General features: G+C 41.2%; 1 protein-coding gene across 1 annotated transcript in view; it reads left to right on the forward strand.

Annotated features, from left to right (window-relative positions):
* Window positions 1–17,760, forward strand: part of LOC118097524 (mucin-5B-like) — a 51,769-nt gene extending 34,009 nt beyond the window's left edge. Inside the window, exons 30-46 of the mRNA XM_088666064.1 lie at window positions 1,183–1,357; window positions 2,219–2,469; window positions 2,824–3,007; window positions 4,880–5,087; window positions 5,703–5,881; window positions 7,745–7,814; window positions 7,957–8,081; window positions 8,487–8,518; window positions 9,281–9,458; window positions 9,602–9,706; window positions 10,469–10,509; window positions 10,935–11,057; window positions 11,844–11,939; window positions 12,470–12,598; window positions 14,298–14,337; window positions 15,574–15,697; window positions 17,321–17,760. Coding sequence (XP_088522190.1) covers window positions 1,183–1,357; window positions 2,219–2,469; window positions 2,824–3,007; window positions 4,880–5,087; window positions 5,703–5,881; window positions 7,745–7,814; window positions 7,957–8,081; window positions 8,487–8,518; window positions 9,281–9,458; window positions 9,602–9,706; window positions 10,469–10,509; window positions 10,935–11,057; window positions 11,844–11,939; window positions 12,470–12,598; window positions 14,298–14,337; window positions 15,574–15,697; window positions 17,321–17,486 — 2,226 coding nt within the window. The 3' untranslated portion in view covers window positions 17,487–17,760. The remainder of the gene's footprint in view (window positions 1–1,182; window positions 1,358–2,218; window positions 2,470–2,823; window positions 3,008–4,879; window positions 5,088–5,702; window positions 5,882–7,744; window positions 7,815–7,956; window positions 8,082–8,486; window positions 8,519–9,280; window positions 9,459–9,601; window positions 9,707–10,468; window positions 10,510–10,934; window positions 11,058–11,843; window positions 11,940–12,469; window positions 12,599–14,297; window positions 14,338–15,573; window positions 15,698–17,320) is intronic.
* The last annotated feature ends 5,520 nt before the right edge of the window (window positions 17,761–23,280 follow it).

The following is a 23,280-nucleotide window of genomic DNA, read 5'->3' on the forward strand; positions in this document are numbered from 1 at the left end:
GATATTTGTTCTTGAGAAACATATAATAAATAGATAGATAATAGTTCGTTTTCAGTCCTGGGCCATAACAAAATTGCGATATAATTTACAAATGCCCAGTGCTGCTGTACACATAAAAGAAAATATATAGCTCAGCATAGCATTTCACAAAATATCATTAGACACATTGATTCAAGTATCAAACACATTAGTGTAAAAATGTTTGGACATTTACAGCTACTAACAACTCTTCTGGCAATGTCAAAAATCCGAATAGCTCAGTGATAGATAAATAAGATTTCCCTGACATGGAGAGAGGAAAATTTGGGAGACCATGTTGATGATGAAAATATGAATATGAATGAAATACATAATAATAATGAAAACTTATTGAGAAATGAGCTTTATTCATCCAGTTTTAGAATGACCAAATTAGAGATGAAATACCCCCTTACCATTTATTTACATTAATTTAATGTAGTGTGCATTGGTTTGAGTGTATTGACATGAGCACTTTTGAACCTGCACTGCAGCAGCCTCCCGGCTGCCTTGCCTCTCTCCCCCTTCTGGAAAGTGGCAGTGACACTGTTGCCGGGAATAACCTTGCAGCTGTGCCCCAACAGCGAAGCCCCTTCTGAAGTGGCAGCCAGGATATGCCCCTGCTGACCTTCTAAACATCGGGATGAAGCTGGTTCAGTACTCACAGAGAAACACGCTAACATTTAGGGAAGGATCAAAGCCAAGTGGCACAATAATCTCATACAGTTCTTGATATCATTATATTTTATTATTTCTACTTATAGAATTTGTTGTACTTTCTAGTCATGGAAATAAATAAATGATATTTGAACAAAATCAGAGTTTTAACCAGCTGAAAAAGCTGACAGCCCAAGTTAGTACTTACAGCTTCTCCCTGCCAATAGTATCAAAGTTTACCTTCAGGTCTATGAAAGCAATAGGCAAATACCTCTTCCTTACCAACATATATATTTTCTATAGTGTGAACAACAAAGTAGCTGTCTCTTGGCTGATCTAAAATCTGTTTCTTCAAGAAAACATGGTATTGCATAGAAATAGACAAGACTCAGTGATTGTACTGTGTTATGGTGCAATTAATATACTGAGTTAAGTTGAATTGACTGAGTACCAAGGCAGAGCAAATTGTCCTGATTCCTTTTGCGGCTTTCTTTTGTACATCAACAGTATCAAGAATTATGGAAATTTGAAAACTGCCAAATCGCCACTTGCTTAGGTGGAAAACATATTAAAGTATCTGATGTGCGCTGCCCACCTCAAAAGTCAAAGACCTGTGTCAATGGATTGCCACTTGTGAAAAGCTATGAGGCATCAGGCTGTTGTTGGGTTCTGGAGTGTCAATGTAAGTGATAATGGAACAAGGTGCTAATTCCACTGTTCTAAAGCAAAAGCAAAAATCTGGGAGGTCATGTGCTCCATTCAATTATAAATTAGTGTAAGATTAACATTTCTCTCATACCTAGGTAGGTAGAAAGATACAGAGCACACAAGCACCACAGTGCCCCTTTCACTTCTGTGATCTTCTGACTGCCCAGAATGGAGATCACAGAAGCTGCCCCAGCTGAGCTCCTGTGTTACATTGTGCATGCAGTTGTAGGCAGTGGGAAGATTCACACAAGAGCAAAATGCAGCCTCAAATAATATCAGAACAAGCCCAATGAAACATTAGGGATATCGGAAGCTGCCTTCTGCCAAGTCCAACCATTGGACCATCTAGTTCAGTACTGTCTGTTCTGACTGCAGCAGTTCTCCCAAGTTTCCGGATGGAGTCTTTCCCCAACTCTAGCATAATATGTCAAGAGCTTGAACCTGGGACCTTTTGCATGCACTGAGCCACAGCCCAGCCCATTATTGTGACACAAACTTACCTGCAATTGTTGCACACCATCCATCCAGCTGTGGGAGAAAGTGCTGGGTGAAGAACAAGGGTCCACATTTACCGCATCCATGATATCCACAGTAGGCCCAGCTGCTACATTTCCTTGATCCTTCTGGAGCTCTGCTCTTCAAGCTCCTTGCTGTAGTACATTTTGAGGCTTTTGTTCTTGTCACTTTGATTTTATGTGTTGATATATGTGTGGTAGGCTAATGAATCGATGGTCCCCAACTAGAATGGAGGGTTTGACAGGTGGATTTGACAGCTGTTTGGTGTCTGTGAACCTGCGGCCTTCTCATTCTAATTGTATGTGCTTGCTCCTTTTAGGTGCTTGCAATGGATGGGGAAACCAACACTATGTAACATTTGATGGATCCTATTATAATTTCCATGGGAATTGCACCTATCTGCTTACGAAACCAATCATACCTGGCTCTCAGAATTTCTGGATCTACTTGGACAATCACTATTGCGCTGCCACAGAGAGAGCTCTATGTTCTATGAGCCTTTTCATATTTTACAACCACTCTACAGTCATTTTGACGCGAGGAGTTGAAAATGGAGAAGAAAGCAACCTGGTAAAACATTGATCCGATTCTTTGTGTGTAAACAAAACATTATATGACCACGTATCATACAAATATTTCCTTTCCTGCCCCCAGCATTACTACTTCAGTTTATGAAGTAGCATTTTAAAGCTGTGTTCCCCTGAAACAAAGAATAGCAAACTGCACACGGCGGCAGGAGGGCAACCCATTTTCTATCACACAGAGCTGAGATATCCTGATCCTGTGGCTAGATTAGTGCTAGTGTAAATATACATGTGTGTATCCTTTTCATCAGCTGGAAAGGTAATATAGCTCTTCCTAGGAAGGCTGTTTCACATACTTTGTTTGACCTGCTCTGATTCTTCCATTCAATTACTTCTTAAGGTTCTATATAACAATAAAGAAATCACACCAAGTTTTTCAAAAGATGGCATTGACATCACCAACTCTGGACACTACGTTGTGGTGAAAATTCCTGAAATGGGCCTTTATGTCACCTATACTCGCCTTGTTTTTCAAGTAAACCTGCCTTTCAGCACTTTTTATAACAATACTGAAGGGCTATGTGGTAAGTATTGGCTACAACTAAAGAGTGAATGCACTGATGTATGCTTATAGCCTTTTATTTCAGTCATTACTTTTGATTTTAAATATTTGTTGGTACTGGAGAGAGACAGAGGAGAGAGAGAAAGAAACAGTGTTCCATTCATAGGAGCCAACTCCTAGGAGTCGAGGTCCCTTCACCCCCCCCCCCAATGCTCTGTCCATAAGGCAGCTTTGTATTTTTTTTTTTTAAAAAAATATTTTTTATTAATTTTCCAATTAAAACCAATTATATCACATTCAATATTTCAAATTATACACATATATATATCAATCCAACCGAATGTCATGCCAAATCATCTAAAGAATTTTTTATTTGGGTTCCCATGCTTCAAGAAATTGGGAATTCCTCGCAACTGTCCACTGCCGTCTTTTTTCTAAAGTTCAAATCGTCCTCCAAGTTCATAATAATCCAGATCTTCCCCTTACAGTCACATAGATGTTTTCCACTCAACCGGTTGTTTCCCAGCTGCTGAGATAAATATCAAACGAAGTTTCACAGATGTTCTTTCTCCTGTGTGAGTTAATCAGTCCAGCCTCCCCATAAATCTTCTTAGTGGAGCTCCCTGTTGCGTCGAAGCAGCTCGAAGCAGCGCCATCTTGAAAGGCTCAAATCACTTTCGATTTCTCTCATAGCTATGAAGATTTACGATCTTTATAGAATTTACAGCTTTTCCAGGCAGGAGACCCAAACATCAAACCATAAACTCTTGGTAAATTAATGGATCTCCTTGCCCTATAGCTGAACTTAGCTTCAGGTCGCTGCTCCAATTTAAAGTGCGTCACAGCTCATAAATCCTCCAAACGCGTCCAGAACTCCTTCCGTCCGACTAGGGGGGGGGCTTTTCTCATCGGCAACTCCACATCTTTAAAAAATATGCTCAGTAACAACAGTTATAAAGTTCAGCTCACACAGTCTTTTGCTTCTCTTTCACTCCAAACAAGCCAGGACATCGCATCCGGGAAGGTACGAGGCAACATATATGAAAAAATAAAAATAAAAACTCACTTCCCTTATCGCTCCGTCCCCATCAATCCTTCTTCCAGATGTAGTACAGCCTTTGACTCCTCTCCCTCAGCAGCATAAATTTCTCAGCAGTAAACAGCGCTTCTTCCCCTCCTTCTGAAGTATGTCCATAGATTTAAGCCTAATTATCTTCTTTAACCATGGAAATCCCCGCCATGCAGATTAGCGTCCGGGAGTCCTGGCCCTCGTAAGTGCTTTTCAGCCCAAGCTCCCCCCACTCCATAAACAGTCGGAGTGGGTCTGGGGGCATCGCGGGCCAGCGGCCCCTCTCCGTAACCCCCGGAGAGGGTAGGGGGTTGCCATTTACTCCCCTAGCAACCGCCAAATTCCTCACGAAGGTCAGAGAGATGGAAAACAGGTCCGCCATTCCTGCCGGCGGAAACCGGAACCCATAAGGCAGCTTTGTATGGGTTCAACCAATTTTTTATATGTAGAAGTCCGTATATTTGGACTTCTCCCTGCTCCTTGATTTCTTCTTTCCCTCTTGGTTATATATTCAGAGGAGAATATCCAGAGCATCAAAAGAAGAGGCCCTCTAGTTTACTTTAAACCAGTATGTGAAATTTAGTACTCCCTGCGTTTCTTTCGCCTTCTTGTCCCTTGGTTACCAGGCTCACATTACTTGTTCCAACCCACTGCCATGCCTTTCCACCCTATTGCTATTTGCATTGGCGGGGGAGGGGGGGCAAGCAGTGTTTATTTCCACAGACTCAATGGATAAGCAATTGCCACTTTCCTTTGTACTAGACTGTTTACAGATGCTCGTGCCATCCTAGCCTTTGCTTGAAGTGACCTTCTTATCTTGACCAGGTACATGCACCAACAAAAAGACAGATGATGCAATGAAAAGGAATGGCAAGATTGCAGATTCTTTCACAGAAATGGCAATGGACTGGAAAGTGATGGACCTCATCATTAGGCATTGTGATGCAGGGCAACACTTGGCACCTTTTCAGACTCAAATGTCACCATCCAAAATGGCCACCTGTGTAGTCCCTCCCCTATGTAAACTTATCTGGTAAAGCACACTTTTAATGAATGTTACATTTAATGAATGTTACATAAACTGAGGTTCCTCTTCATTGTATTGATTTATTTTGATCACTTAAATCCTGCCCAGCAACACTTACTATTCCCAGGGTAGCCATCTTAAGATGGACATCCAAGTGTTGAGGCAATTAAATTTGGTTGTTGCTTTTAAGTTTGCTGAAAAATTATTATTAATAATAATAGGTATGCATGTTTTCAAGTTTAATTTTGAAGTATAAATACCCATGTAAACTCAATCAAATGGCTGTAGGAAAAACTAGCTAAGGAAGGTTAAGCACCAGCTCAAAGTGAGTGTGTGTTTGTAATGATGCAAAACACGGTTCGCTGCTGGGTTATTAGTATAAGGTATGGTGGTATTCAAGTAAGTGTTACTCATGGTAGACTCAGAAATTAAGAAAGCTAAATTGACCAGATCCATTAGTTTCAGTGAGTCTAGTCTGACTAGTAGTTCTCTTAAGTAAGTCTTACAGTCAGCAAGTTTAGAATAATAATAGATATCCATCCTTAATTATTTTGTATCTCTCTTATTTGGAACACATTAATTCACACTGTTAAAAAACTTCATTTTTAAAAATTAAACAAGGAGCTTTACAGAATGTCACAATGCTGTTCCGCCGCGGCCGTACTATGATGCCTGTGTTGTGGATGGCTGTTCTTCACCAAAGCAGAACATGGAATGTGGAAGTCTCCAGGCCTATGCAGCCTTGTGTGGGTACCATGGGATCTGTGTAGACTGGAGAAGCAAAGCCAACAGGAAGTGTGGTGAGCTGAATGACATCCCAGGAGAGGGTTGTTGAGTTTATTCCTTTTTATCAGCTGACATGTTCTTGATCTGTTATCTGCTGGCTCTACGAGCCTAAAATAAGCCCCTCTAAGGAACACTGAGATCTGAATTCCCAAAGTATAATGTTAGTTTGAAAAGAAGGTCCAAATTGCAGTCTTCTAGTTTAGGGCACTTCATCCCTATAAATCTGTGTCCAATTGAACATGATATAAATCATTAGATGTAGAAAACCACCAACTCAGAAAACCTGTAAGGATTAGAATATGAAACAGGTTATCTTTTGAAGTGGAGAGAGACTGCACTGAGGGCTATACCATTTTAGACAGAAAGCTGCATGGTTGAATGCTCACACTATAAATAAATAAATAAATAAATAAATAAATAAATAAATAAATAAGGAAAGCTAGGCTGGGCTAGGGTTCTTCCTAATGTACTAGTTTTGTGGATACAACAAATTTTTGCAGGGTAGTATTAGTGATTGACATTATTAGGCAGCTGTTGAGGTTCAGTGCCTTGAGTTTAACCCAGAGATGACCCTTGACTTCTGCATCACAACAACAGCCACAAAAGCCTACCCCAGTGATGGGCAACCTTTTGAGCTTGGTGTGTCAAAATTCGCCAAAAAACCGAGCATAACTTGGGTGGTGTGTCACTTCGAGAAAAAACCCATAATTTGACGATATTTATAGCTTAAATAACAAAAATGTATAATTGTAATATATAACTGTATTTAATAAACCAAAAACTAATTATTTAACCAAACCAAACCAAAAACCCCTTATTTATCACAAAGTGCCAGAGTTGTTGAGCTTTTTGGGGGGAGCTGCTGACCCAATGGGCCGATGGGGCGTGTGCCAGCAGTGAGGGCTCTGCGTGTCACGTCTGACACGCATGTCATAGGTTCGCCATCACTGGCCTACCCTACCCCCTTTGAGTTGCAGTGAGATTTAGAAGATTGGGTCTCTTTCTCTTCTACAGAGAAAATTGGATCTCCCTCCCCCCCCCCTTACTGACTCGGTACTATACCAGCAACTGTTGAATTGGTAGATCCTCTCCTCCCTTTCCTCATTCACTGTGCAGAGCCAGAGGCAGAGGAGCCAACTCCTAGGGGCTGGGGGGTCTTTGCCCAATAAAATATTTGAGGGGGCCAGGCTCCCCCAAAGTTGATGGGCATTGCCATTCAAATGGTGTGTGTGCACCGCATTATGTGAGGTAATATATTTCTATGAATTCCTATGTGGACCGATTTGATCCACACACCTCAGACAAATGTATGAATTAGAATGTAATTTCCATTCAGAGTTTACACTTCTCTGAATTTTACAATACAGTTGTTGTATTAAGAAATCAAAATACATTCTTAAATGAGCTTTTTAGGATAAAATAGAAATGTGTTCATTAAGATAAAATACATATTTAAATGAGAACATTTGTGCATATTATATATATATATATATATATATATATATATATATATATATATATATAATGCAGACTATTGTGGAAATGGGACAGATTGGATTTATGAATGAACAAATGCACAATTGACATGGACCTGAAGAAGATCAATCTGTTCATCCTTACCAAGTAGCAGCAAGTGTTGTTTGCCACTGCCATGTCCATTTGCTCATCCATACAAGATTATGGCTAGTACACAAAGAACCCCCCCCCCAAAAAAAACACCAGTGCAGCAGGACAACCCTGCATCCATCAAAATATATGTGAATGAAACTACCTCACTCAATCTGCATGAATATTTTCAGTGCCATTGCCTCCTAGAATTTGTTCTAGCTTTTTAGAATGTAGGTGCACTCCGAATGAAATTTGTCAATATTTCACAGAACTCAGATGTTCTCGGGATCAAATCTATAAGCCATGTGGAAGAATGGAAAGGCTCACTTGCAACAGTGGGTGAGTAATTTCTTAAATGAAGACAAATCTTTATCAAATGGTGTGTGTGTGTGTGTGTGTGTGTGTGTGTGTGTGTGTGTGTGTGAATAGCTGAATAATTGCTTGGTGACCTTTCCTTTATCCTGTTAACACAATCCTACAGGAAAAATGCTGTTGGTGCAAATCCAGCAGAAGGTGATGTTCCAGGAATCCTTGTCGAAGGATGTTTCTGTCCGGATGGAATGATCCAGTTGAATCACCATGATAGTATCTGTGTTTCTGTCTGTGGTAAGGAAATTGGGGGAAATTGGGAATACAGTTGGCCCAAGAGGCCCTTTTGAGACTGCCCACCCACAACAGCTGCCTATGCAGCATGTAGGTTGCATGCTGAGTTAGTGGAACCTGGAAAGGATCAGGAAACAATGAAGCCAGCACTATGGAAAGAAAAACTGGGAAAGGAAGTTAGCTTGGATAAAATGACCCCTTAGATTGAACAATCCTTGCATGATGATAGAGCAAGCAGGAAAATGTCACAATTTAGAAATGTGAGCCATGTGGCCTTGGCTCTCTCCATGCCTTTTCATATGACATACACCCTTTCAGGGTCCTGATTTGTATATGAATATGTCTTCAGTGTTGTTAACTTCTTTTCTGAAATGGTCTGCTTCATATTCCAACTGTCTTAATTTGTAGGCTGCACAGGAACTGATGGACTATTGAGACAGGTAAGGAGGAGTGCAAAAGATGGGTTCTTCAGCTGATATACAGCCAGAATAATATTTTGCACTCTACCCACAAGCTAATGCTGCCTAAAATTGCTGAACACTGGCACAGAGCAAATACAATGCAAGAACCAGTGCAATTGTATGACAAACTATCACAACGTTCTGTGCTTATTATGGTTAGTCAATATAGTATAAGAGTTTATTTGTCATGCACATGCTATAGAAGGTTGGGAACTCACCTGTCATGGTTTCATATTAGTTAACGTATCCACAGAAGAATGAGAAAAGTTGGCTCCTTAACGGTGGATTGAGAAACCATTGGGTGAAGTTACCGCACAAGTGAAATAGGACTTCCCTTTTCTCTCCTTCCCCTGTGTATGCCTCTGCACTCCCTCCAAATCTGCTCTGAGGTATCACCCAAAGCTCTAGAGCAGATTAAGGCAGAGCTGTACAGGGGAGGAGAAGGAGAGGAAGCTGCATTGCACAAGTGAAAGTTGTTCCACTCATTCAGTGACTGTGCGAAAACAACCCTACAGTAGACCTGCTTTCCCGCAGGTCTATCTAGCTCAGAACTGGCAATGCTAGCTGGCATTGGCTCACCAAGATTTCAGACAGGAATCCATCCCAGTCTTACCAAAGCATGTACCCTGCCACTGAGCTGTGGTCTTTCCCCATCAAAAACTCTAGCAGAAACTCAGCCCCAGGATGATTAAATACTCTGGTCAATATTTTTTTTTCCTTTTTTGAACATTTATTATACAGCCAGGAGAGAGGTGGGAAAAAGATTGTCAGGTCTGCACCTGTTGCAAGGACACACTGGATATTTCTTGTTCCCCCCACATTTGTGCAAGATCTCCGCCAATCACTTGCACAAGGGAAGGATTTGTACCTGTAGTGCGGATACAGCCAGAAGATCCCTGCTGCACAGAGATAGTGTGTGGTAAGCAAGTACTTCAGTAAGATAGCTAGATAGATGATAGATAGAGATAGATAGAATTTTTATTAGATTTTCTGTTTTACAATTTTAAATACTCATTTAAACATCCTTACAATATCAATGACTTCCCTTCTTCTCTTTCACAGAGTGTAATGAAAGGTCATGTCCTCTAACCAAACAGATATGCAATCCTGGTTTCCAAATTGTAGCAACTGCTTCTGATGGTGCCTGTTGTCCTATTCATGTCTGTAGTAAGTACTAAATTCACATAAATGTCATTTTGGGAGTGGAACACAGTTAACCAACATGCACACTAACCTATCTGTATCGGGAAAATATAGGTTCACACACACCCCAATCTGGAATCATTCATGCTCATCCTCTACATGCTACTTTAAATCTAGATTGATTTTACATAATGCCTTCTAAGGAGGTAGGTGTTGTTACTTGGTATGTGTTTGAAAACCCTCCCCTTGAGTGGTTTTTTCTACCTCTACATACCCTGAGTAAATGAAAAGGGATCATGGTATACACCCACCCACCTCATTATTAAGCAGGTGTGGATACCTACGCCTACACCTGTTTTCAAATGGGCACCCTATGGGGAAATGCAGAATCAATCTGCAATGAGCTTTTATTTTTGGAACAAAACTAGCTTTCGAAGAAGCACTCTTCTGGGGCAAAATATATGCAGTAGATCTAGACTGAGTGTTGACCATGTAGGAAAACCACGTGCTCACTCTCCATTGATTCTAGAATAAGATGATGTATGTGTATGTGTGCAGCCTTAGTCACAAAATGTTAAAAATACAATTGGCAGGGAATATTATATGAATTTTCACTATGTGGATCAAAATGCTTTGTTACTAATTTGTGAGCGATTCTTCTCTACAACTAATATAGCAGAAAAATGAGAAAAGAAACCAGGAAACTCATAGAAGTCAAGAAAATCTCAACATTTCTGAACATGAAAATCTCAACATTTCTGAACATGATTTTTCTTTTACTTACAGAACCAAAAAATGTTTGTGTATCTAAAGGAATTGAGTATCAGGTATGGTCTGCTGCTTCCTTTAATTCACTGCTGCTATATTCCTTTAGCTCACGGGTGGGAGAACTTTTTAACCTAAAGGGTGGGCTCTTTAGTGCCCTCAGTGGGCTATTTACTTTTATGGCTGCTTTTTAAAATATGCAAATGAAATTTGAAATTTGATATAGTGTCTTCTTTGGCCTTGAAAATCAAAGAATTATTTTAATGCTAGCTGTTAGTCTGAGTTATATCCAACTATTCTGAATAGACCCATTCAAAGCACTGGATTTAGAACTAAAGTAAATTTATTTCAATGGGTCTAGTTTGAGTATGACTTAGTTAAATACACCCTTTCACTAATCCCATGTTGCTTAATAGCATTTCTGTGTTAATATGCTGGATTTACTTACCAGATTCTCCCCCTTCTGCTTTACCACCTCTCATTTAAGCCTGGATCAGTGGTACCTTCAGACTCTTGTGATGAATGCTTCTGCACTGTAACACAGGATCCTAAAACCCAAACCAATAAAATTAAGTGCACTCCAATTAATTGTTCTACTGACTGTCAACAGGTAGGTAGACACATTGATGGCTAACTTCTCCTCTGTTGCTGACTCGGCTTACCTTGCCATTGTTATTGTGGTTAGACAAATGTAGTGAACAGCAGCTGGTTGAAAAATGGCTTCCCTACTACAGTAGTCAACAACAACAACAAACAACAACAACTCTAGAGAGAAGCACTGGGAGAAAGCTTCCATAAAAAGTTGCTTTTCCATAGAGAGAAAAGCAGAAGATCTGATGAATCTTATGTACATTATGGGCAAAGCACCTTGAAGATGACCCATCACTGCATGTATCACACTAACACATGGTGGTTCCAAAAGATGGGGGTTAAGTAAAATAACACCAGAATGGAAACTTAGGGGAGAGCTGTGATGCCTACCATTAACACCAGCTAGTTAATGAAAATGCTAGATAATGATCAATCTTGGTTCAGATACTAAGCCTGATATTTCTTGAGCTAGATAGAATAGGAAGCCTGAGGGACAAATCTGTGGATTAAAGTAATTTCTGGGCTTCCATACAAAAGTCCAGATTCCACCCCAAACTGGGAAGTCCATCAGAACCTGAAGTAGGGGTTGCCCAAAATCTAAAAATCACTTGCAAAAATGTGAACATTAATCAAAACTGCATAGAAAAATGTGTTTATAAGGAGAAATGCTGGTGAATTTTCATGAAGATCATCTTTAAAATGCAAAATGTGGGCCATTGAATTTAAGACTGGAAAAACGAGAAACAGGGGGAATTGAAATTGACAGTTCATTCCATCCCTTTCATCAGCATCTTTTCATCCTCAGGGGTTCCACTATATCCAGAAAGAAGGAAAATGCTGTGGTGAATGTGTTCAGACAGCATGTGTGACAAAGCTTTCACCTGGGATAGTGGCTATTGAGGTATGTGTTTACCTCCTTTATGAGTAATTGCTTTGCTGTGACCATATTACTCAGTTAGCCCAACAACACCATTTTAAGGAGACTTCTCTTTGAAAACTGAGGATGCTTCATTTGTAACAATGGAGTATAATGCCTTCATGAAATTTGAATTTAGCAATAGTGAGATACTTCTATACATTCCAAAATGCGGTTATTGAAGAAATCAACTTTTCATACAGATAGGACAGGCACTAAGGAAGAAAGATCTGTAGCTGACATAAGTTCACCCAGGAGGTCTGTTGGAAAGGAGGGAACTGACCCTCCTTATCTTCAGACCAGGAGAGAAACCATCAGTGCATGCCATCGTTAAAACATAACTACTTCTTCTAATTCTGTAGTCCACCAGTATCAAGCCAAAGTAGGCGTTTCACCATTCATGTAACTAACACTTGTGTGAGGGGCTTTTACAAAATGAAATACAGGAAAATCTAGATGGAGATCAGCTCGTTTGCTCAATAGCACCTATTTCTGGATATTATTTTCTACTACAGGTTGGGAAGACCTACAAGGATCCACAGGATAACTGTACTCAGTATTTATGCACCAGGGTATCAGATCAATTTATACTGAGTACCACAATCATATCCTGCCCAGTGTTTGATCGATCAAATTGTGTCCCAGTGAGTATTATTACAGCAGTGCTTGCTTTTACCAGTTCAACTCACATTTCTTACTATTAACCCTATGTGGAATTGTGTTTGGAGATCTACGGTATGTCACTAAATCACTAACATATAGCTCAGTTAGCTCAAATAGCTCAGTCGGTTACAGCATGGTGCTCATAATGCCAAGACTGCCAGTTCAATCCCTGTATGGGACAGCTGCATATTCCTGAATTTTGACTTCAGATTAGCCTTCAAGCTGGTTAGCCTTCAAGAATTAGCTGCAAGGAGCAGGAAGGAACAAAGCAGGCACAAAATGGATGGATTCTTTAAAAAAAAAAGTATTAAATTTTCCAATTAAACAACATCAAATCACATTGAAATTATTCCCAATTACACTTTATCCAAATTAATTATACAATTCTAATTAAAAGAAACATTCCAATTATGCCTAATTATATTGAATTTTTCTGACTCCCCATGCCTCAGATTCCAGAGCTTCCTGCAAATCACTACTGCCATTTGCTTTTAATAATTTCTCCCTTGTTATTCAGCCTCTGATGTAAACCTTCACATATTGTCCCAAAATAATACAGTCCTTTCCTAACAGTCTTTGTTGACATTCTTCAATCTTCTCCAAACCTCTGAGTTGTGTTGCCAGCCAGGTTTTACCAAAATGTTTTCTGTCACTGCGTGGAATTGTGTCATTAGTCTCCCTCTGATCGCTGGTCTTCCGAATCCAACAAAGCTCACAAATTACAAATCATGTCCAAATTTCTACTTCATAGCTCCTCCAAAGACAGATTTACAGCTTTTCCAGCGAGGAGTTAGCCAGGTCAAATCTTATAACTCTTCTAAAAACAAACAATGGCTTCTTCCTCGCCTCTAGCTGCTCTCCGTTTCGGCACCATTTTGTGCTTTCTTAATTTCTAACTGCGACACAAGTCTTAAATCTTCTTAATCAGTCCACGACGAATCCCAGCAAGTGCCAGCTGTTTTTACAAGGTTATCAAAGCATATATAAATCCTCCATTTTTATATTGTTTATATTTTCATGTCCACACAGTTTGTATTTTCAATTTTTCTGCTGCTCTAGGTAATTCTGATAGCCCGTCCAGAAAAGGTGTTTAGTAAATCTTTAAGAGAAGGGGGGGGAGGGTGTTTCACTTCCCTGTCAGGCTTCTCGGTTTCTCCTGATAATCCATCTTCCTTTCTGCGATGTTTCCACCTCTTATCTCTCAGTGGCCGTAAATCAAGTCTTTTTCTCTACTGCTCAGGGCTGGGTCCACAGGCAATAAATTTTTTGCTCCTTCATCTGAGGCATGCCCAAAACTTTTATCTAATTAAAATTCCAAGTTATGGGACCCGTGCCCGCATTGGGTGGCTTCCAGGAGTGCTGACTCCAACGGGTGCTTGGCCCACCCCACCCCCGCAGGGTCCGAGTGGATTAAGGGGCATCTGCGGGCCAGCGGCCCCCTCCCGTAGCATCCCGGGAGGGGGGGGAGGCTGTGTACTCCCAAAGCAGCCACCAAAAAAACACACCGTTGAAGTGGAGCAGATGGTATTTTCCGCCATTCCCAGCGTGCACGAGCGGAAGTATGCAAAATGGATGGATTCAAAGTTATATAATCTGTACATAAAGGAGGAAAAAGAAAAATTAAGGTGTGAAGCACTAATATTATAATGTGACATATTCTCATGTTTCTTTTCAAAATAGGCAACTATTCAAACTGCTGCTGATGGATGCTGTGAGATATGTGAGTATGTTCTTTACAACAGTTCATGAATGAAAGCGAAAGAGCTTTTATAAAGTCCCAATTTGCACATAACCAGTGTTTCTTTTCCTGAGGGTATGCAGGAGTACGCATACCCCTAAACATTATGTGAATCTTTGTACTTTTGTCCATTTACTGTTATTTATTTTTTCCGATTTGAACTATAAAATTGTGATTTTCTTGAGTCAAAATGAGAGTACCCCTAAACATTTTTGAAGAAAAAAAGCACTGCACGTAACTGTCTGGATGAGGAAGAGTGGGGGGGGGGCTGCCCTTCCAAGAGCCCCCCAGGGGTGACACAGAGGAAGGAGACTTGGGCCCAGGATATTGGTGGTGGGACATGGAGGACCAGTTTGCAGAAGGGGCAAGGTGGGAGGTGATAGAAGCAGGAGGTTTGAGTGAACATGGAGAGTCAGAAGAAGAAAGCCATTCCAGGACAGGGCTGGGCACTGTGAGCTCAGACTGACAGAGAGGAGCCAGATACTGCCTCTGTTGCTCTCCTCCTCCACTGAAGAGTCCTACCCATTGCTGAGCAACGGGCCAGACAGGCCCAGAGGGGAATCCCTCTCCCTTGCTGCAGTCCAGAGTGAGGGGGCAGATGCCAGTTCCAGCAGTCTCTTCAACTAGGGGAGACTAGCCTAGATGAACTTGGTTGTGATTTTACTTTTGTGAATAAAAGCTATTTGCATTTCATGCCTTGAGTCTTTTTCCTGACCTGTGGAAGAACCTGCAGTCTCCTGACAGCCCCTTGACAATAACACAACACCAAACCACAATGGAATACCAGTCAAAATCCATTTTTCTAATCTGTTACTCTAATCTGTGATGTCAGCTGATTAATAACAGTAGTATTAAAGCAAAAAAGAAGAGCTATCTAAAGTTCTTCAAAGGGGCCTGTTAAATCTAGAGCAGGGGAAAATATTTGATTCAGGTCTTGATGATTCAAGAATCTATCAAAATTGCACTTTCCATAACAAAATGAGAACCAAAACAGAATCATCATTTGAAATGCAAAATATTTGAATTTTACAATGTAGCCCTGCAACCAAACCATGTCTACAGAAATGCATATATTAGGATGTGTGTGTGTGTGGAATGAGCAGCTACATTTGAATGATAGATAAAACTGCTTTTAAGTTCAAAGCTACTGGTTCCTGATAGTTTAAGTTCCAATCAAGTAAAGTTATTTGAGGATTTTTGTTTCCCTTTCATTTTCAGGTACCCCCTTGTCACATAATTGTACAATTCACCTGAAGAGGCAATTAATTGTTTATAAGAATTGTAAATCAGCCAGGCCCATCAACATTCCTTCCTGTGGAGGATCCTGCAACACCTACTCTGTGTAAGTAAAAGATTGTTCCACCTGTCTCAGTCAACTTGCACCACATAAATGCACAACACAGATACAGCATTCACTCTCTGTGTCTCTCTGCTTACCATTTTATGGATATGAGCCTGGAGCACGAATGTACTAGCTTTTGCCCCTATAAAATAGTAAATAATAGTTACACTATTAAGTTACCCTGGACTTGTAACAAGTAGGCGAGTTTCATCTTTTCCCACTTTGCACACACAGTTGTGTTGTTACGAAATGATTGCTTCACTACACATGCAGAAACTTTCAACATTTTATCATTTTACCGCAAGATTTATGGGGGAAAAAGGTGAGCCAATGGCACAACTGCTTTAGTATGTGCACAAGGTTTCTATGGGTCAACCTGTCTGGCATGTTGCCATGGGTCCAGGATGATATAAATTAACTGGCTGTCAAATTTTTCTCCAAAGGCTGGTTTTTGGTATAATGACACAATCACTTGACTGGATGTTCCAATAAATTAAACAAGAATGTGTCCCCCCCCCCCCAGTGAAAAGTAGTGGTAGCATGTTCCTTATTTTCCAAATGAATAGGCACTGAGAGGCCTTTAGCAAGTTCTTCTAACAGCCTGTTAATTTAGTGCACAGGGGTAGTACCCCCAAAGTTGGATGGTATCTAAGCAGCTTGAGCAAGACCTAGATTAAGATTTCAGAAGCAGAAAGGTGTTGAATATAGCTGAAAGCTTCTGATAACCAGAACTCAAAGTGTCACACTGTATAAAAGCACTGAATGTTGTGATTTACATGGGTATTTCTCCTTTGTGTGAGACACGTGTACCAGTATATACCCAGTGTCTTCTTATATACCCAGGCTGCAACCTGTCAAGAGCTCTGTGGGACTCTGCAATTCCTCTTTCTGTTTTGTTCCTGTTGTCTTGGTAGAGCTGAACAGCAGGAGAAGCAGCATGCAGCCCTCTATTAGCAATGGACGCATATATCTGCTAGGGAACCTTGCTGCTGCCTTTTCTGCTGATAGTGACAATATTTATGAGTTTTACAAGCCACCTAGTGGCTTACAAGCCACAGTCAAAGAAAGTTAACATTGTGCACAGATCTGGGGGGACAACAGAAGTGGAAGTAGAAGCAGAGTTTCCCAGAGATCTAAAATCACACAGTCTCAATCCTTTTTCCTTCAATGTTTTTAGCATGGAACACTGGTGGGGAGGGAAGAAAGTGGAACTTAATGGCCTAAACCAGGCATCCCCAAACTGTGGCCCTCCAGATGTTTTGGCCTACAACTCCCATGATCCCTAGCTAACAGGACCAGTGGTCGGGGAAGATGGGAATTGTAGTCCAAAACATCTGGAGGGCCACAGTTTGGGGATGCCTGGCCTAAACCAACTTTCACCCTCCAGATATTTTGGACTACAATCCCCACGTCAGCATGACCAACAGTCAGGGGTGATGGGAACTGTTGTTCAAAACATGTGGAGGGCACCATATTGATGAAGACCAGGCTAAACCAAAAACACGGACCAGTGCACTTAATGAATAAATGCTAGAAAACTATTTCTTGACTTGACATCACTGGCTCCTTTTCGTGTAAAGAGGAACATCAGTCAAAACATTTCACTTGTGCTTTCTCCCTCAGATATTCCTTTGACACTCACAAAATGAAGCATGGATGCACATGTTGCCATGCCACAAAATACCATGAAGTGAGAGTGGAACTGGTTTGCAGCAAAAGGAGGCATATAAAATACACATATCTTCATGTAGATGAGTGTAGCTGCGTGGAAACTAAATGCCCAACATAGAAACATGAACCAAAAAATGTTGGTGAAATGTTTTGTCTTTATTTGAATTATTCATTTAAAAAATGCTTCAAACAGTTGTGTGCAATTGTGTGTATGCATGTGTGCATGCGTGCATTCACATATCCATTTCTATTCCTGTAATATGATATGTTTAGGATTTTTTTTACAAAGTGATTCATCCCTGTAATCAAGTTTCTTATTCCAATTACTACAGGAAATTGAATGACAAAGAACAATGTTGATATTTGTCAAATAAACTATGTTTCCAAGATGACTTGCTTTCTGTTGGAATAACCTTATCTAGATCAGCTACAGTATATCCTCATCTCTTTCACTCTCAAAGACCTGACAGATAAGAATTAGTAGTGTAAACATTCACAATGTGAGCACACACTGTTAAAATCTTTGCAAGAAGATTGGTGAAAGACTTGGCTGGAAATTCATTGTGGAAGTGGGGGGGGGCGGTTCTACTTGTAAAAGTGTAGCATTCTGGATCTGTAAAAACAAAGAACATTGCTAAATGTGGGCAAAGGTCTGATATGGAGCCGGGGGTGGGGGGTGGGACAAAGGTTTTTAGCGGCGGGGCTGGCCTCTGCAACCTCTGCATGACCAGTTTAACCGCAACTCAGTGAATTGTCTGATTCACCACTACACTGAACATAATCTTCATGTTTTCCCCTCCCCACATTACTTCCTCCTCTGGGAGATATTTGGGACACAGTTACAACCAAGTTGTTTAATAGCTGTTCCTAGCATAATTTCTTCCTACAGTTCAGCTTGGTCAGTCATACTGGGCATTTGAGGGAATGGGGATCTTCCACTGCAAAGTGTGGTCTGGCTAGATTGGTTAAGTTATTTGCCCTACAAGTAGGGAGAAGCAGTAAAGAAGGTGAGGAGCCAGCTGTAAGTCAATCACCCGGTAAGTAAATCAGGCTAAATGCTAACTGTCCCATAACTGCCCTGTAAACAAATGAGAAGACGACATATCGTTTAACCACCATGTAAGCTTTGTGCTAGCAAATCAGGTTGGCTGTTAAATAAGCAAGTCACGTAGAGGAGCTGACCTCTTCTACAAATCTCAAGCTCAGAATAAGACTGTCATGATGACAGTACCAGAATTCTTGCCACTACTAGTGCCTTAAATCATAGCAATGGCTGTGAGCTCGCAAAGTGTCCCCAGCCAGAGTTCTATGAACATTGCAAGCTTGTGTTCTAAGTTATAGCAACAATAAACATATTGTGACAAATTAAAGACAACCACATTTTCTTATGCCCCAAGAAGATGGACTAGATGGGTGCGCTCTCAAACATTAATGTGCCACAAAAGTAACACAAGTGATTAACGCGGCTGCCCCACTGGAATTATTTATAAGTATCACAACAATTATGGATATTTGTATTAGAGAATCTTTGTGTCCAACCCAAAATACACAACTGAAGGGAGAGCCAAACAATTATATGCTATTGCCACTCCTTCACCAGCAGGTGTCGTACCAGACACACAAACTACACTACACAAAGATGGTAGTGCAATAGATTTTAATAGTATGTTAGAAATGTGGCTACTCCAGCAAGTGTTTTAGAAAAGTGTGTTTCTGTAGGTGGGTGGTGTTGGCATGCTGGACAATGAATTTCATGTATCCCTATATCTTTAGGAGTTGTCCAGAAGGCAGACCTTTTTTAAAGTACTTCAATACAAGGAGAAGTAGCAGCATGTTATTTTTTCTGTGCAATTCCTCAAGGTAGAAGAGCCCCCTCTGACCTCTCCCTGGTATCCTCAGTAGTGGATCACCATAGAATCATTAAGTTGGAAAGGACCCCAATGGTAATCTAGTTCAAACCCCTGCATTACAGTCATCTAAAAATCCTCAAAGACACAGATGGAGGACTGTAGGGTGGATGTAGAATGGGATTTATATATTTCACCAGCAAGATCTGTCCAGTGTTGCTAGGGAGTTCTAAGAAAATTAAAAAAAAACAGTTTGAAATTGGTGGTTAAAATCAGTGCAGTTTTGAAATATTCAGTCCACCATCTTTATTCAAAATGGTGCCCACTTGTAACCAAACACAGACAAAAACCTGCTCCTTGATCTCAGGGACCATTGTGCAAAATCTGGTTACAATATCTTAAGAGATATCAAAATGCATAGAAAACACAAATAACTTTCCGAAATATATAGTAGATTTTATGTTGGTCATGTTTTGAGAGAAAGCTGTGAGGCTGGACAATTTCCATGAGAGTGGCAGGAGTGCTCTTATTCCTAGCGGTGAAATGTTAGTCACACATGGTTTTCTTATGAAGTTCTTAGCCCTACTTCTGAGAGTCTAGCTAAGAGGGAAATTCTTTTATTTCATTTGTACTACAGTTAGAATTATAACTTCGGAAGAAATGCCATTTAGAAGAGGGGATTTTAAGGCAGTGTTAAGGGGAGGGAAGAAATTTCTCTGTATCAAGGTTTTATTTTTATAGGAACCCCTTTTAAGTGCCTGTATGAAAGTATCTGGCAGTAGGCCTACACAGTTACCCAGTGACCTATAAGAACTGCTCCCTAGATAAATTATTATTATTTATTAAATTTTTATACCGTTCTTCATCCGAGGATCACAGGGTAGTTTACAATATAAAAGCACAAATATTAATACCATTGTAACAAACCAAAACATTGTACCCCCCCCCCACCCTCAAGTTTATAAGGCCATTGTTTGTTTAATTAGCCAAAGGCCTAGGAGAAGCAGACTGTTTTTGCCTGGTGCCTGAACAAATGTAATGAAGGCATCAAGGGAGCCTCCCTGAGGAGAGCATTCTACAACCAGGGAACCATTACAGAAAGGGCCCATTCTTGTGCTGCCACCCTCTGGACCTCTCATGGAGGAGGCACACAAAAATTGGGCCTCAGATGATGACAGCAGGATCCTGGTCAGTTTACATGAGGAGAGGCAGTCCTGCCTGGGAATGATAGACTCCTGCAACATAATTATATCCATGCTTCCTCCAAAGTAAATCCAGATGTGTCCAGTGCCTCTCACATTGGGCCAGCCCTACCATTAGGCAGGGTGAGATAGCCACCTCAGGCAGCAGAATCATAGAGTTGGAAAGAACCCCAAGGGTCATCTAGTGCAACACCCTGCAATGCAGGAATTTCAGCTGAAGCATCCATGACAGACAGCCATCCAACCTCTGCTTAAAAACTTCCAAAGAAGGAAAGTCCACAACATTGTGAGAGACTCTGTGGCAGGGGAGCTAGGCTGGAGCAGTGAGGTGTTGAAGAGCAGAACTGAATGTGTTACAGGCCAAGGCCTACACCCCCTAAGCTAGCCTATTGCTCTCAAGCATGGCAGAGTGTGGTGACCCATTATGGGTGCTGATTCAAGATTCCACTACAGTAGTTAGCTTCAGTACATGGGATGAGTAGGAGGCACCATATTGTGATTCACTTCAGGCAGTAAAATTTATTGGGCTTGCCCTGCCCACACATCAATAGGAGGTTATAGAATTCTTCCAATGGAAGCCACTATAGTCCTCCCCTGTCTGCCATGTTGCTTCAGTGCTGCCCCACTGCCACTCCTCTTACACAATTCACTGAGGCCTGAACATTCATTTCAAGGTGAGCATCCTATGGCTTCCATTCATTGACATATTCAGAGATGCATGGTGTCCCCTTGACATGATCTTACAAAAAGCAGGAGGAAAATGTGCAGTGGCCTGAAGAATAGTTTTAGTGTTAGTATTATTTCAATTTCTATTCTGCCTTTCCTCCCAAAGGAGCCTAGGATGGCGAACAACAAAACAGAAAAACAATACCATTAAGAACAAAATTAAGGCATATTTAAAACACATAAGAACATCTAAAGAAAAGAAAAATCACTCACAGACCCTCCCAGCTCATAATTTCTAGTTTCCAGGAACAATATCTTTCAGTCATCAAATTCCTGGATGAACAGGAATGCTTTTAAATTCCTCCTGAATGTCAACAATGAGGAAGACAAGACATATCACCCCAGGGAGGCATTCTACAAACGAGCAAAGGCTGTCGAGAAGGCCCTGTCATGGAACCAGGTGCACCTACTCAGGAGGGAAATTGGGGACGGATATCATGCATGATACTGTGTTGTTGCATGCTGTGTCTGGGTGTTGCATGTGATGTCACAACACCCTGCGTGACGGCCGGAAGTCGGACGCGATGCTGGTGCACACAACTTCCAAACATCACCTAGCAGCTTGGCCTCCATGACTGTTGGCTCCTCCTCCTCCTCCTCCTGTTCCTCCCATGAGCTAGGAGCTGCTTCCCCTCCACAGCAGGAGGAGGAGGAGGAGCTGCAGTGTTTCTGGCTCCTGTGTCAGTGTTGCTTCTGGGCATCATGTGCACCATTGTGACATCATGTGTGGCACCCAGGTAAACATTGCAGTGGTTCAGCCCCCTGCTAAAAATATAGGGGGGGGGATCAAAGGGGTCCAGTCCCTAGGAGTCAGTGCCCCTGATCAGATCAGCACCATCCAAGCGGTACCCAGCCCCAGTCCCACCCAAACCTCCCATGCTGGTCACAGGGCCCAAGAAGGTTGATACTGGGGAGGAACTATTTTAGATATCTGGGTCCCAAGCCATTTAGGGCTTTATATGCTAGCACGAACACCTTGGATTGTCAAAACAAAATAAAAAAATCCTTCCAGTGGCACCTTAGAGACCAACTAAGTTTGTCATTGGTATGAGCTTTCGTGTGCATGGGGTGATTGGCTGTCAACAGGTTTACCACTCCTATCAGCCAATCACCCATTCCCACCACCCTTCTGAGTAATACCCCTCCCCATCCTCCCACTATATATAAGGGTCTGGTGACTTCAGTGTATCTGAAGAAGTGTGCATGCACACGAAAGCTCATACCTATGACAAACTTAGTTGGTCTCTAAGGTGCCACTGGAAGGATTTTTTTTATTTTGTTTTGACTGTGTCAGACCAACACGGCTACCTACCTGTAACCTTGGATTGTGTCTGTCAGCTCACCCACCCTCCAGCTCCAAGCATGGTTAGCAAAATACTGCTAGAAATAATGCACTGGTGCACTTTTACATGGCACATGCAATGATGTAGGAAGGCTATTCAATAAGTGCACACAGGAATCCAGAAAATTGTTGACTGCACCAGCCAACTTGGGAGGCACATTCTGACCCTCACTTGAAGATTTTATACAAATCGCAGGTGGTGAAGGAATGCCCTCCTGCTGGTGTTGAACAACTTAAAAATGTTGTAGAGCCTTTACTCTCCAGCATGTTTTCAGAGGAGAAGGATCTTCAATCTATTCTTTATCATCCACAGCACAAACTGCTGGAGTCAGAGCGGATAGATACAAAGCAAGGCCATAAATCAATCATTTCCATTAGGAAAACACAATAATGATTTTTGTAGATCTTATCATTCTTGTATTACACTGCCACCTCAATCACCTACAGATCTCCCGAAACATACTTTAAAAGTTGGTTTTTGCATTCCTTTCCTCTTCCCATGCCTGGTTTATGAGCATTCAGTGACATTTGTTTAAACATTTTCCTCCATAAGGGTTGGAATGCAGAATGGTTTAAAGTCGCATAAAACTATTTTAAGCCCAGAGAAGGCAAACATCACATTGCCTTTGAACATTGTGGTGGTGCACCTGTAGGCTGTGAAACATTTTGTTTCATTCCTTCACCTCTGGATGCTATTGCCATGTTGAGGGCTGGCCCTTTACAAAGTGAGGGCTGCAACAAAACTTTACAGTGTGACCCGTGTTCAGATTTCCAATTATTATATTCAATTCTCCC

The sequence above is a fragment of the Zootoca vivipara genome, chromosome 1 (assembly GCF_965207765.1).
Source record: "Zootoca vivipara chromosome 1, rZooViv2.hap1.1, whole genome shotgun sequence".
Classification (NCBI taxonomy): domain Eukaryota; kingdom Metazoa; phylum Chordata; class Lepidosauria; order Squamata; family Lacertidae; genus Zootoca; species Zootoca vivipara.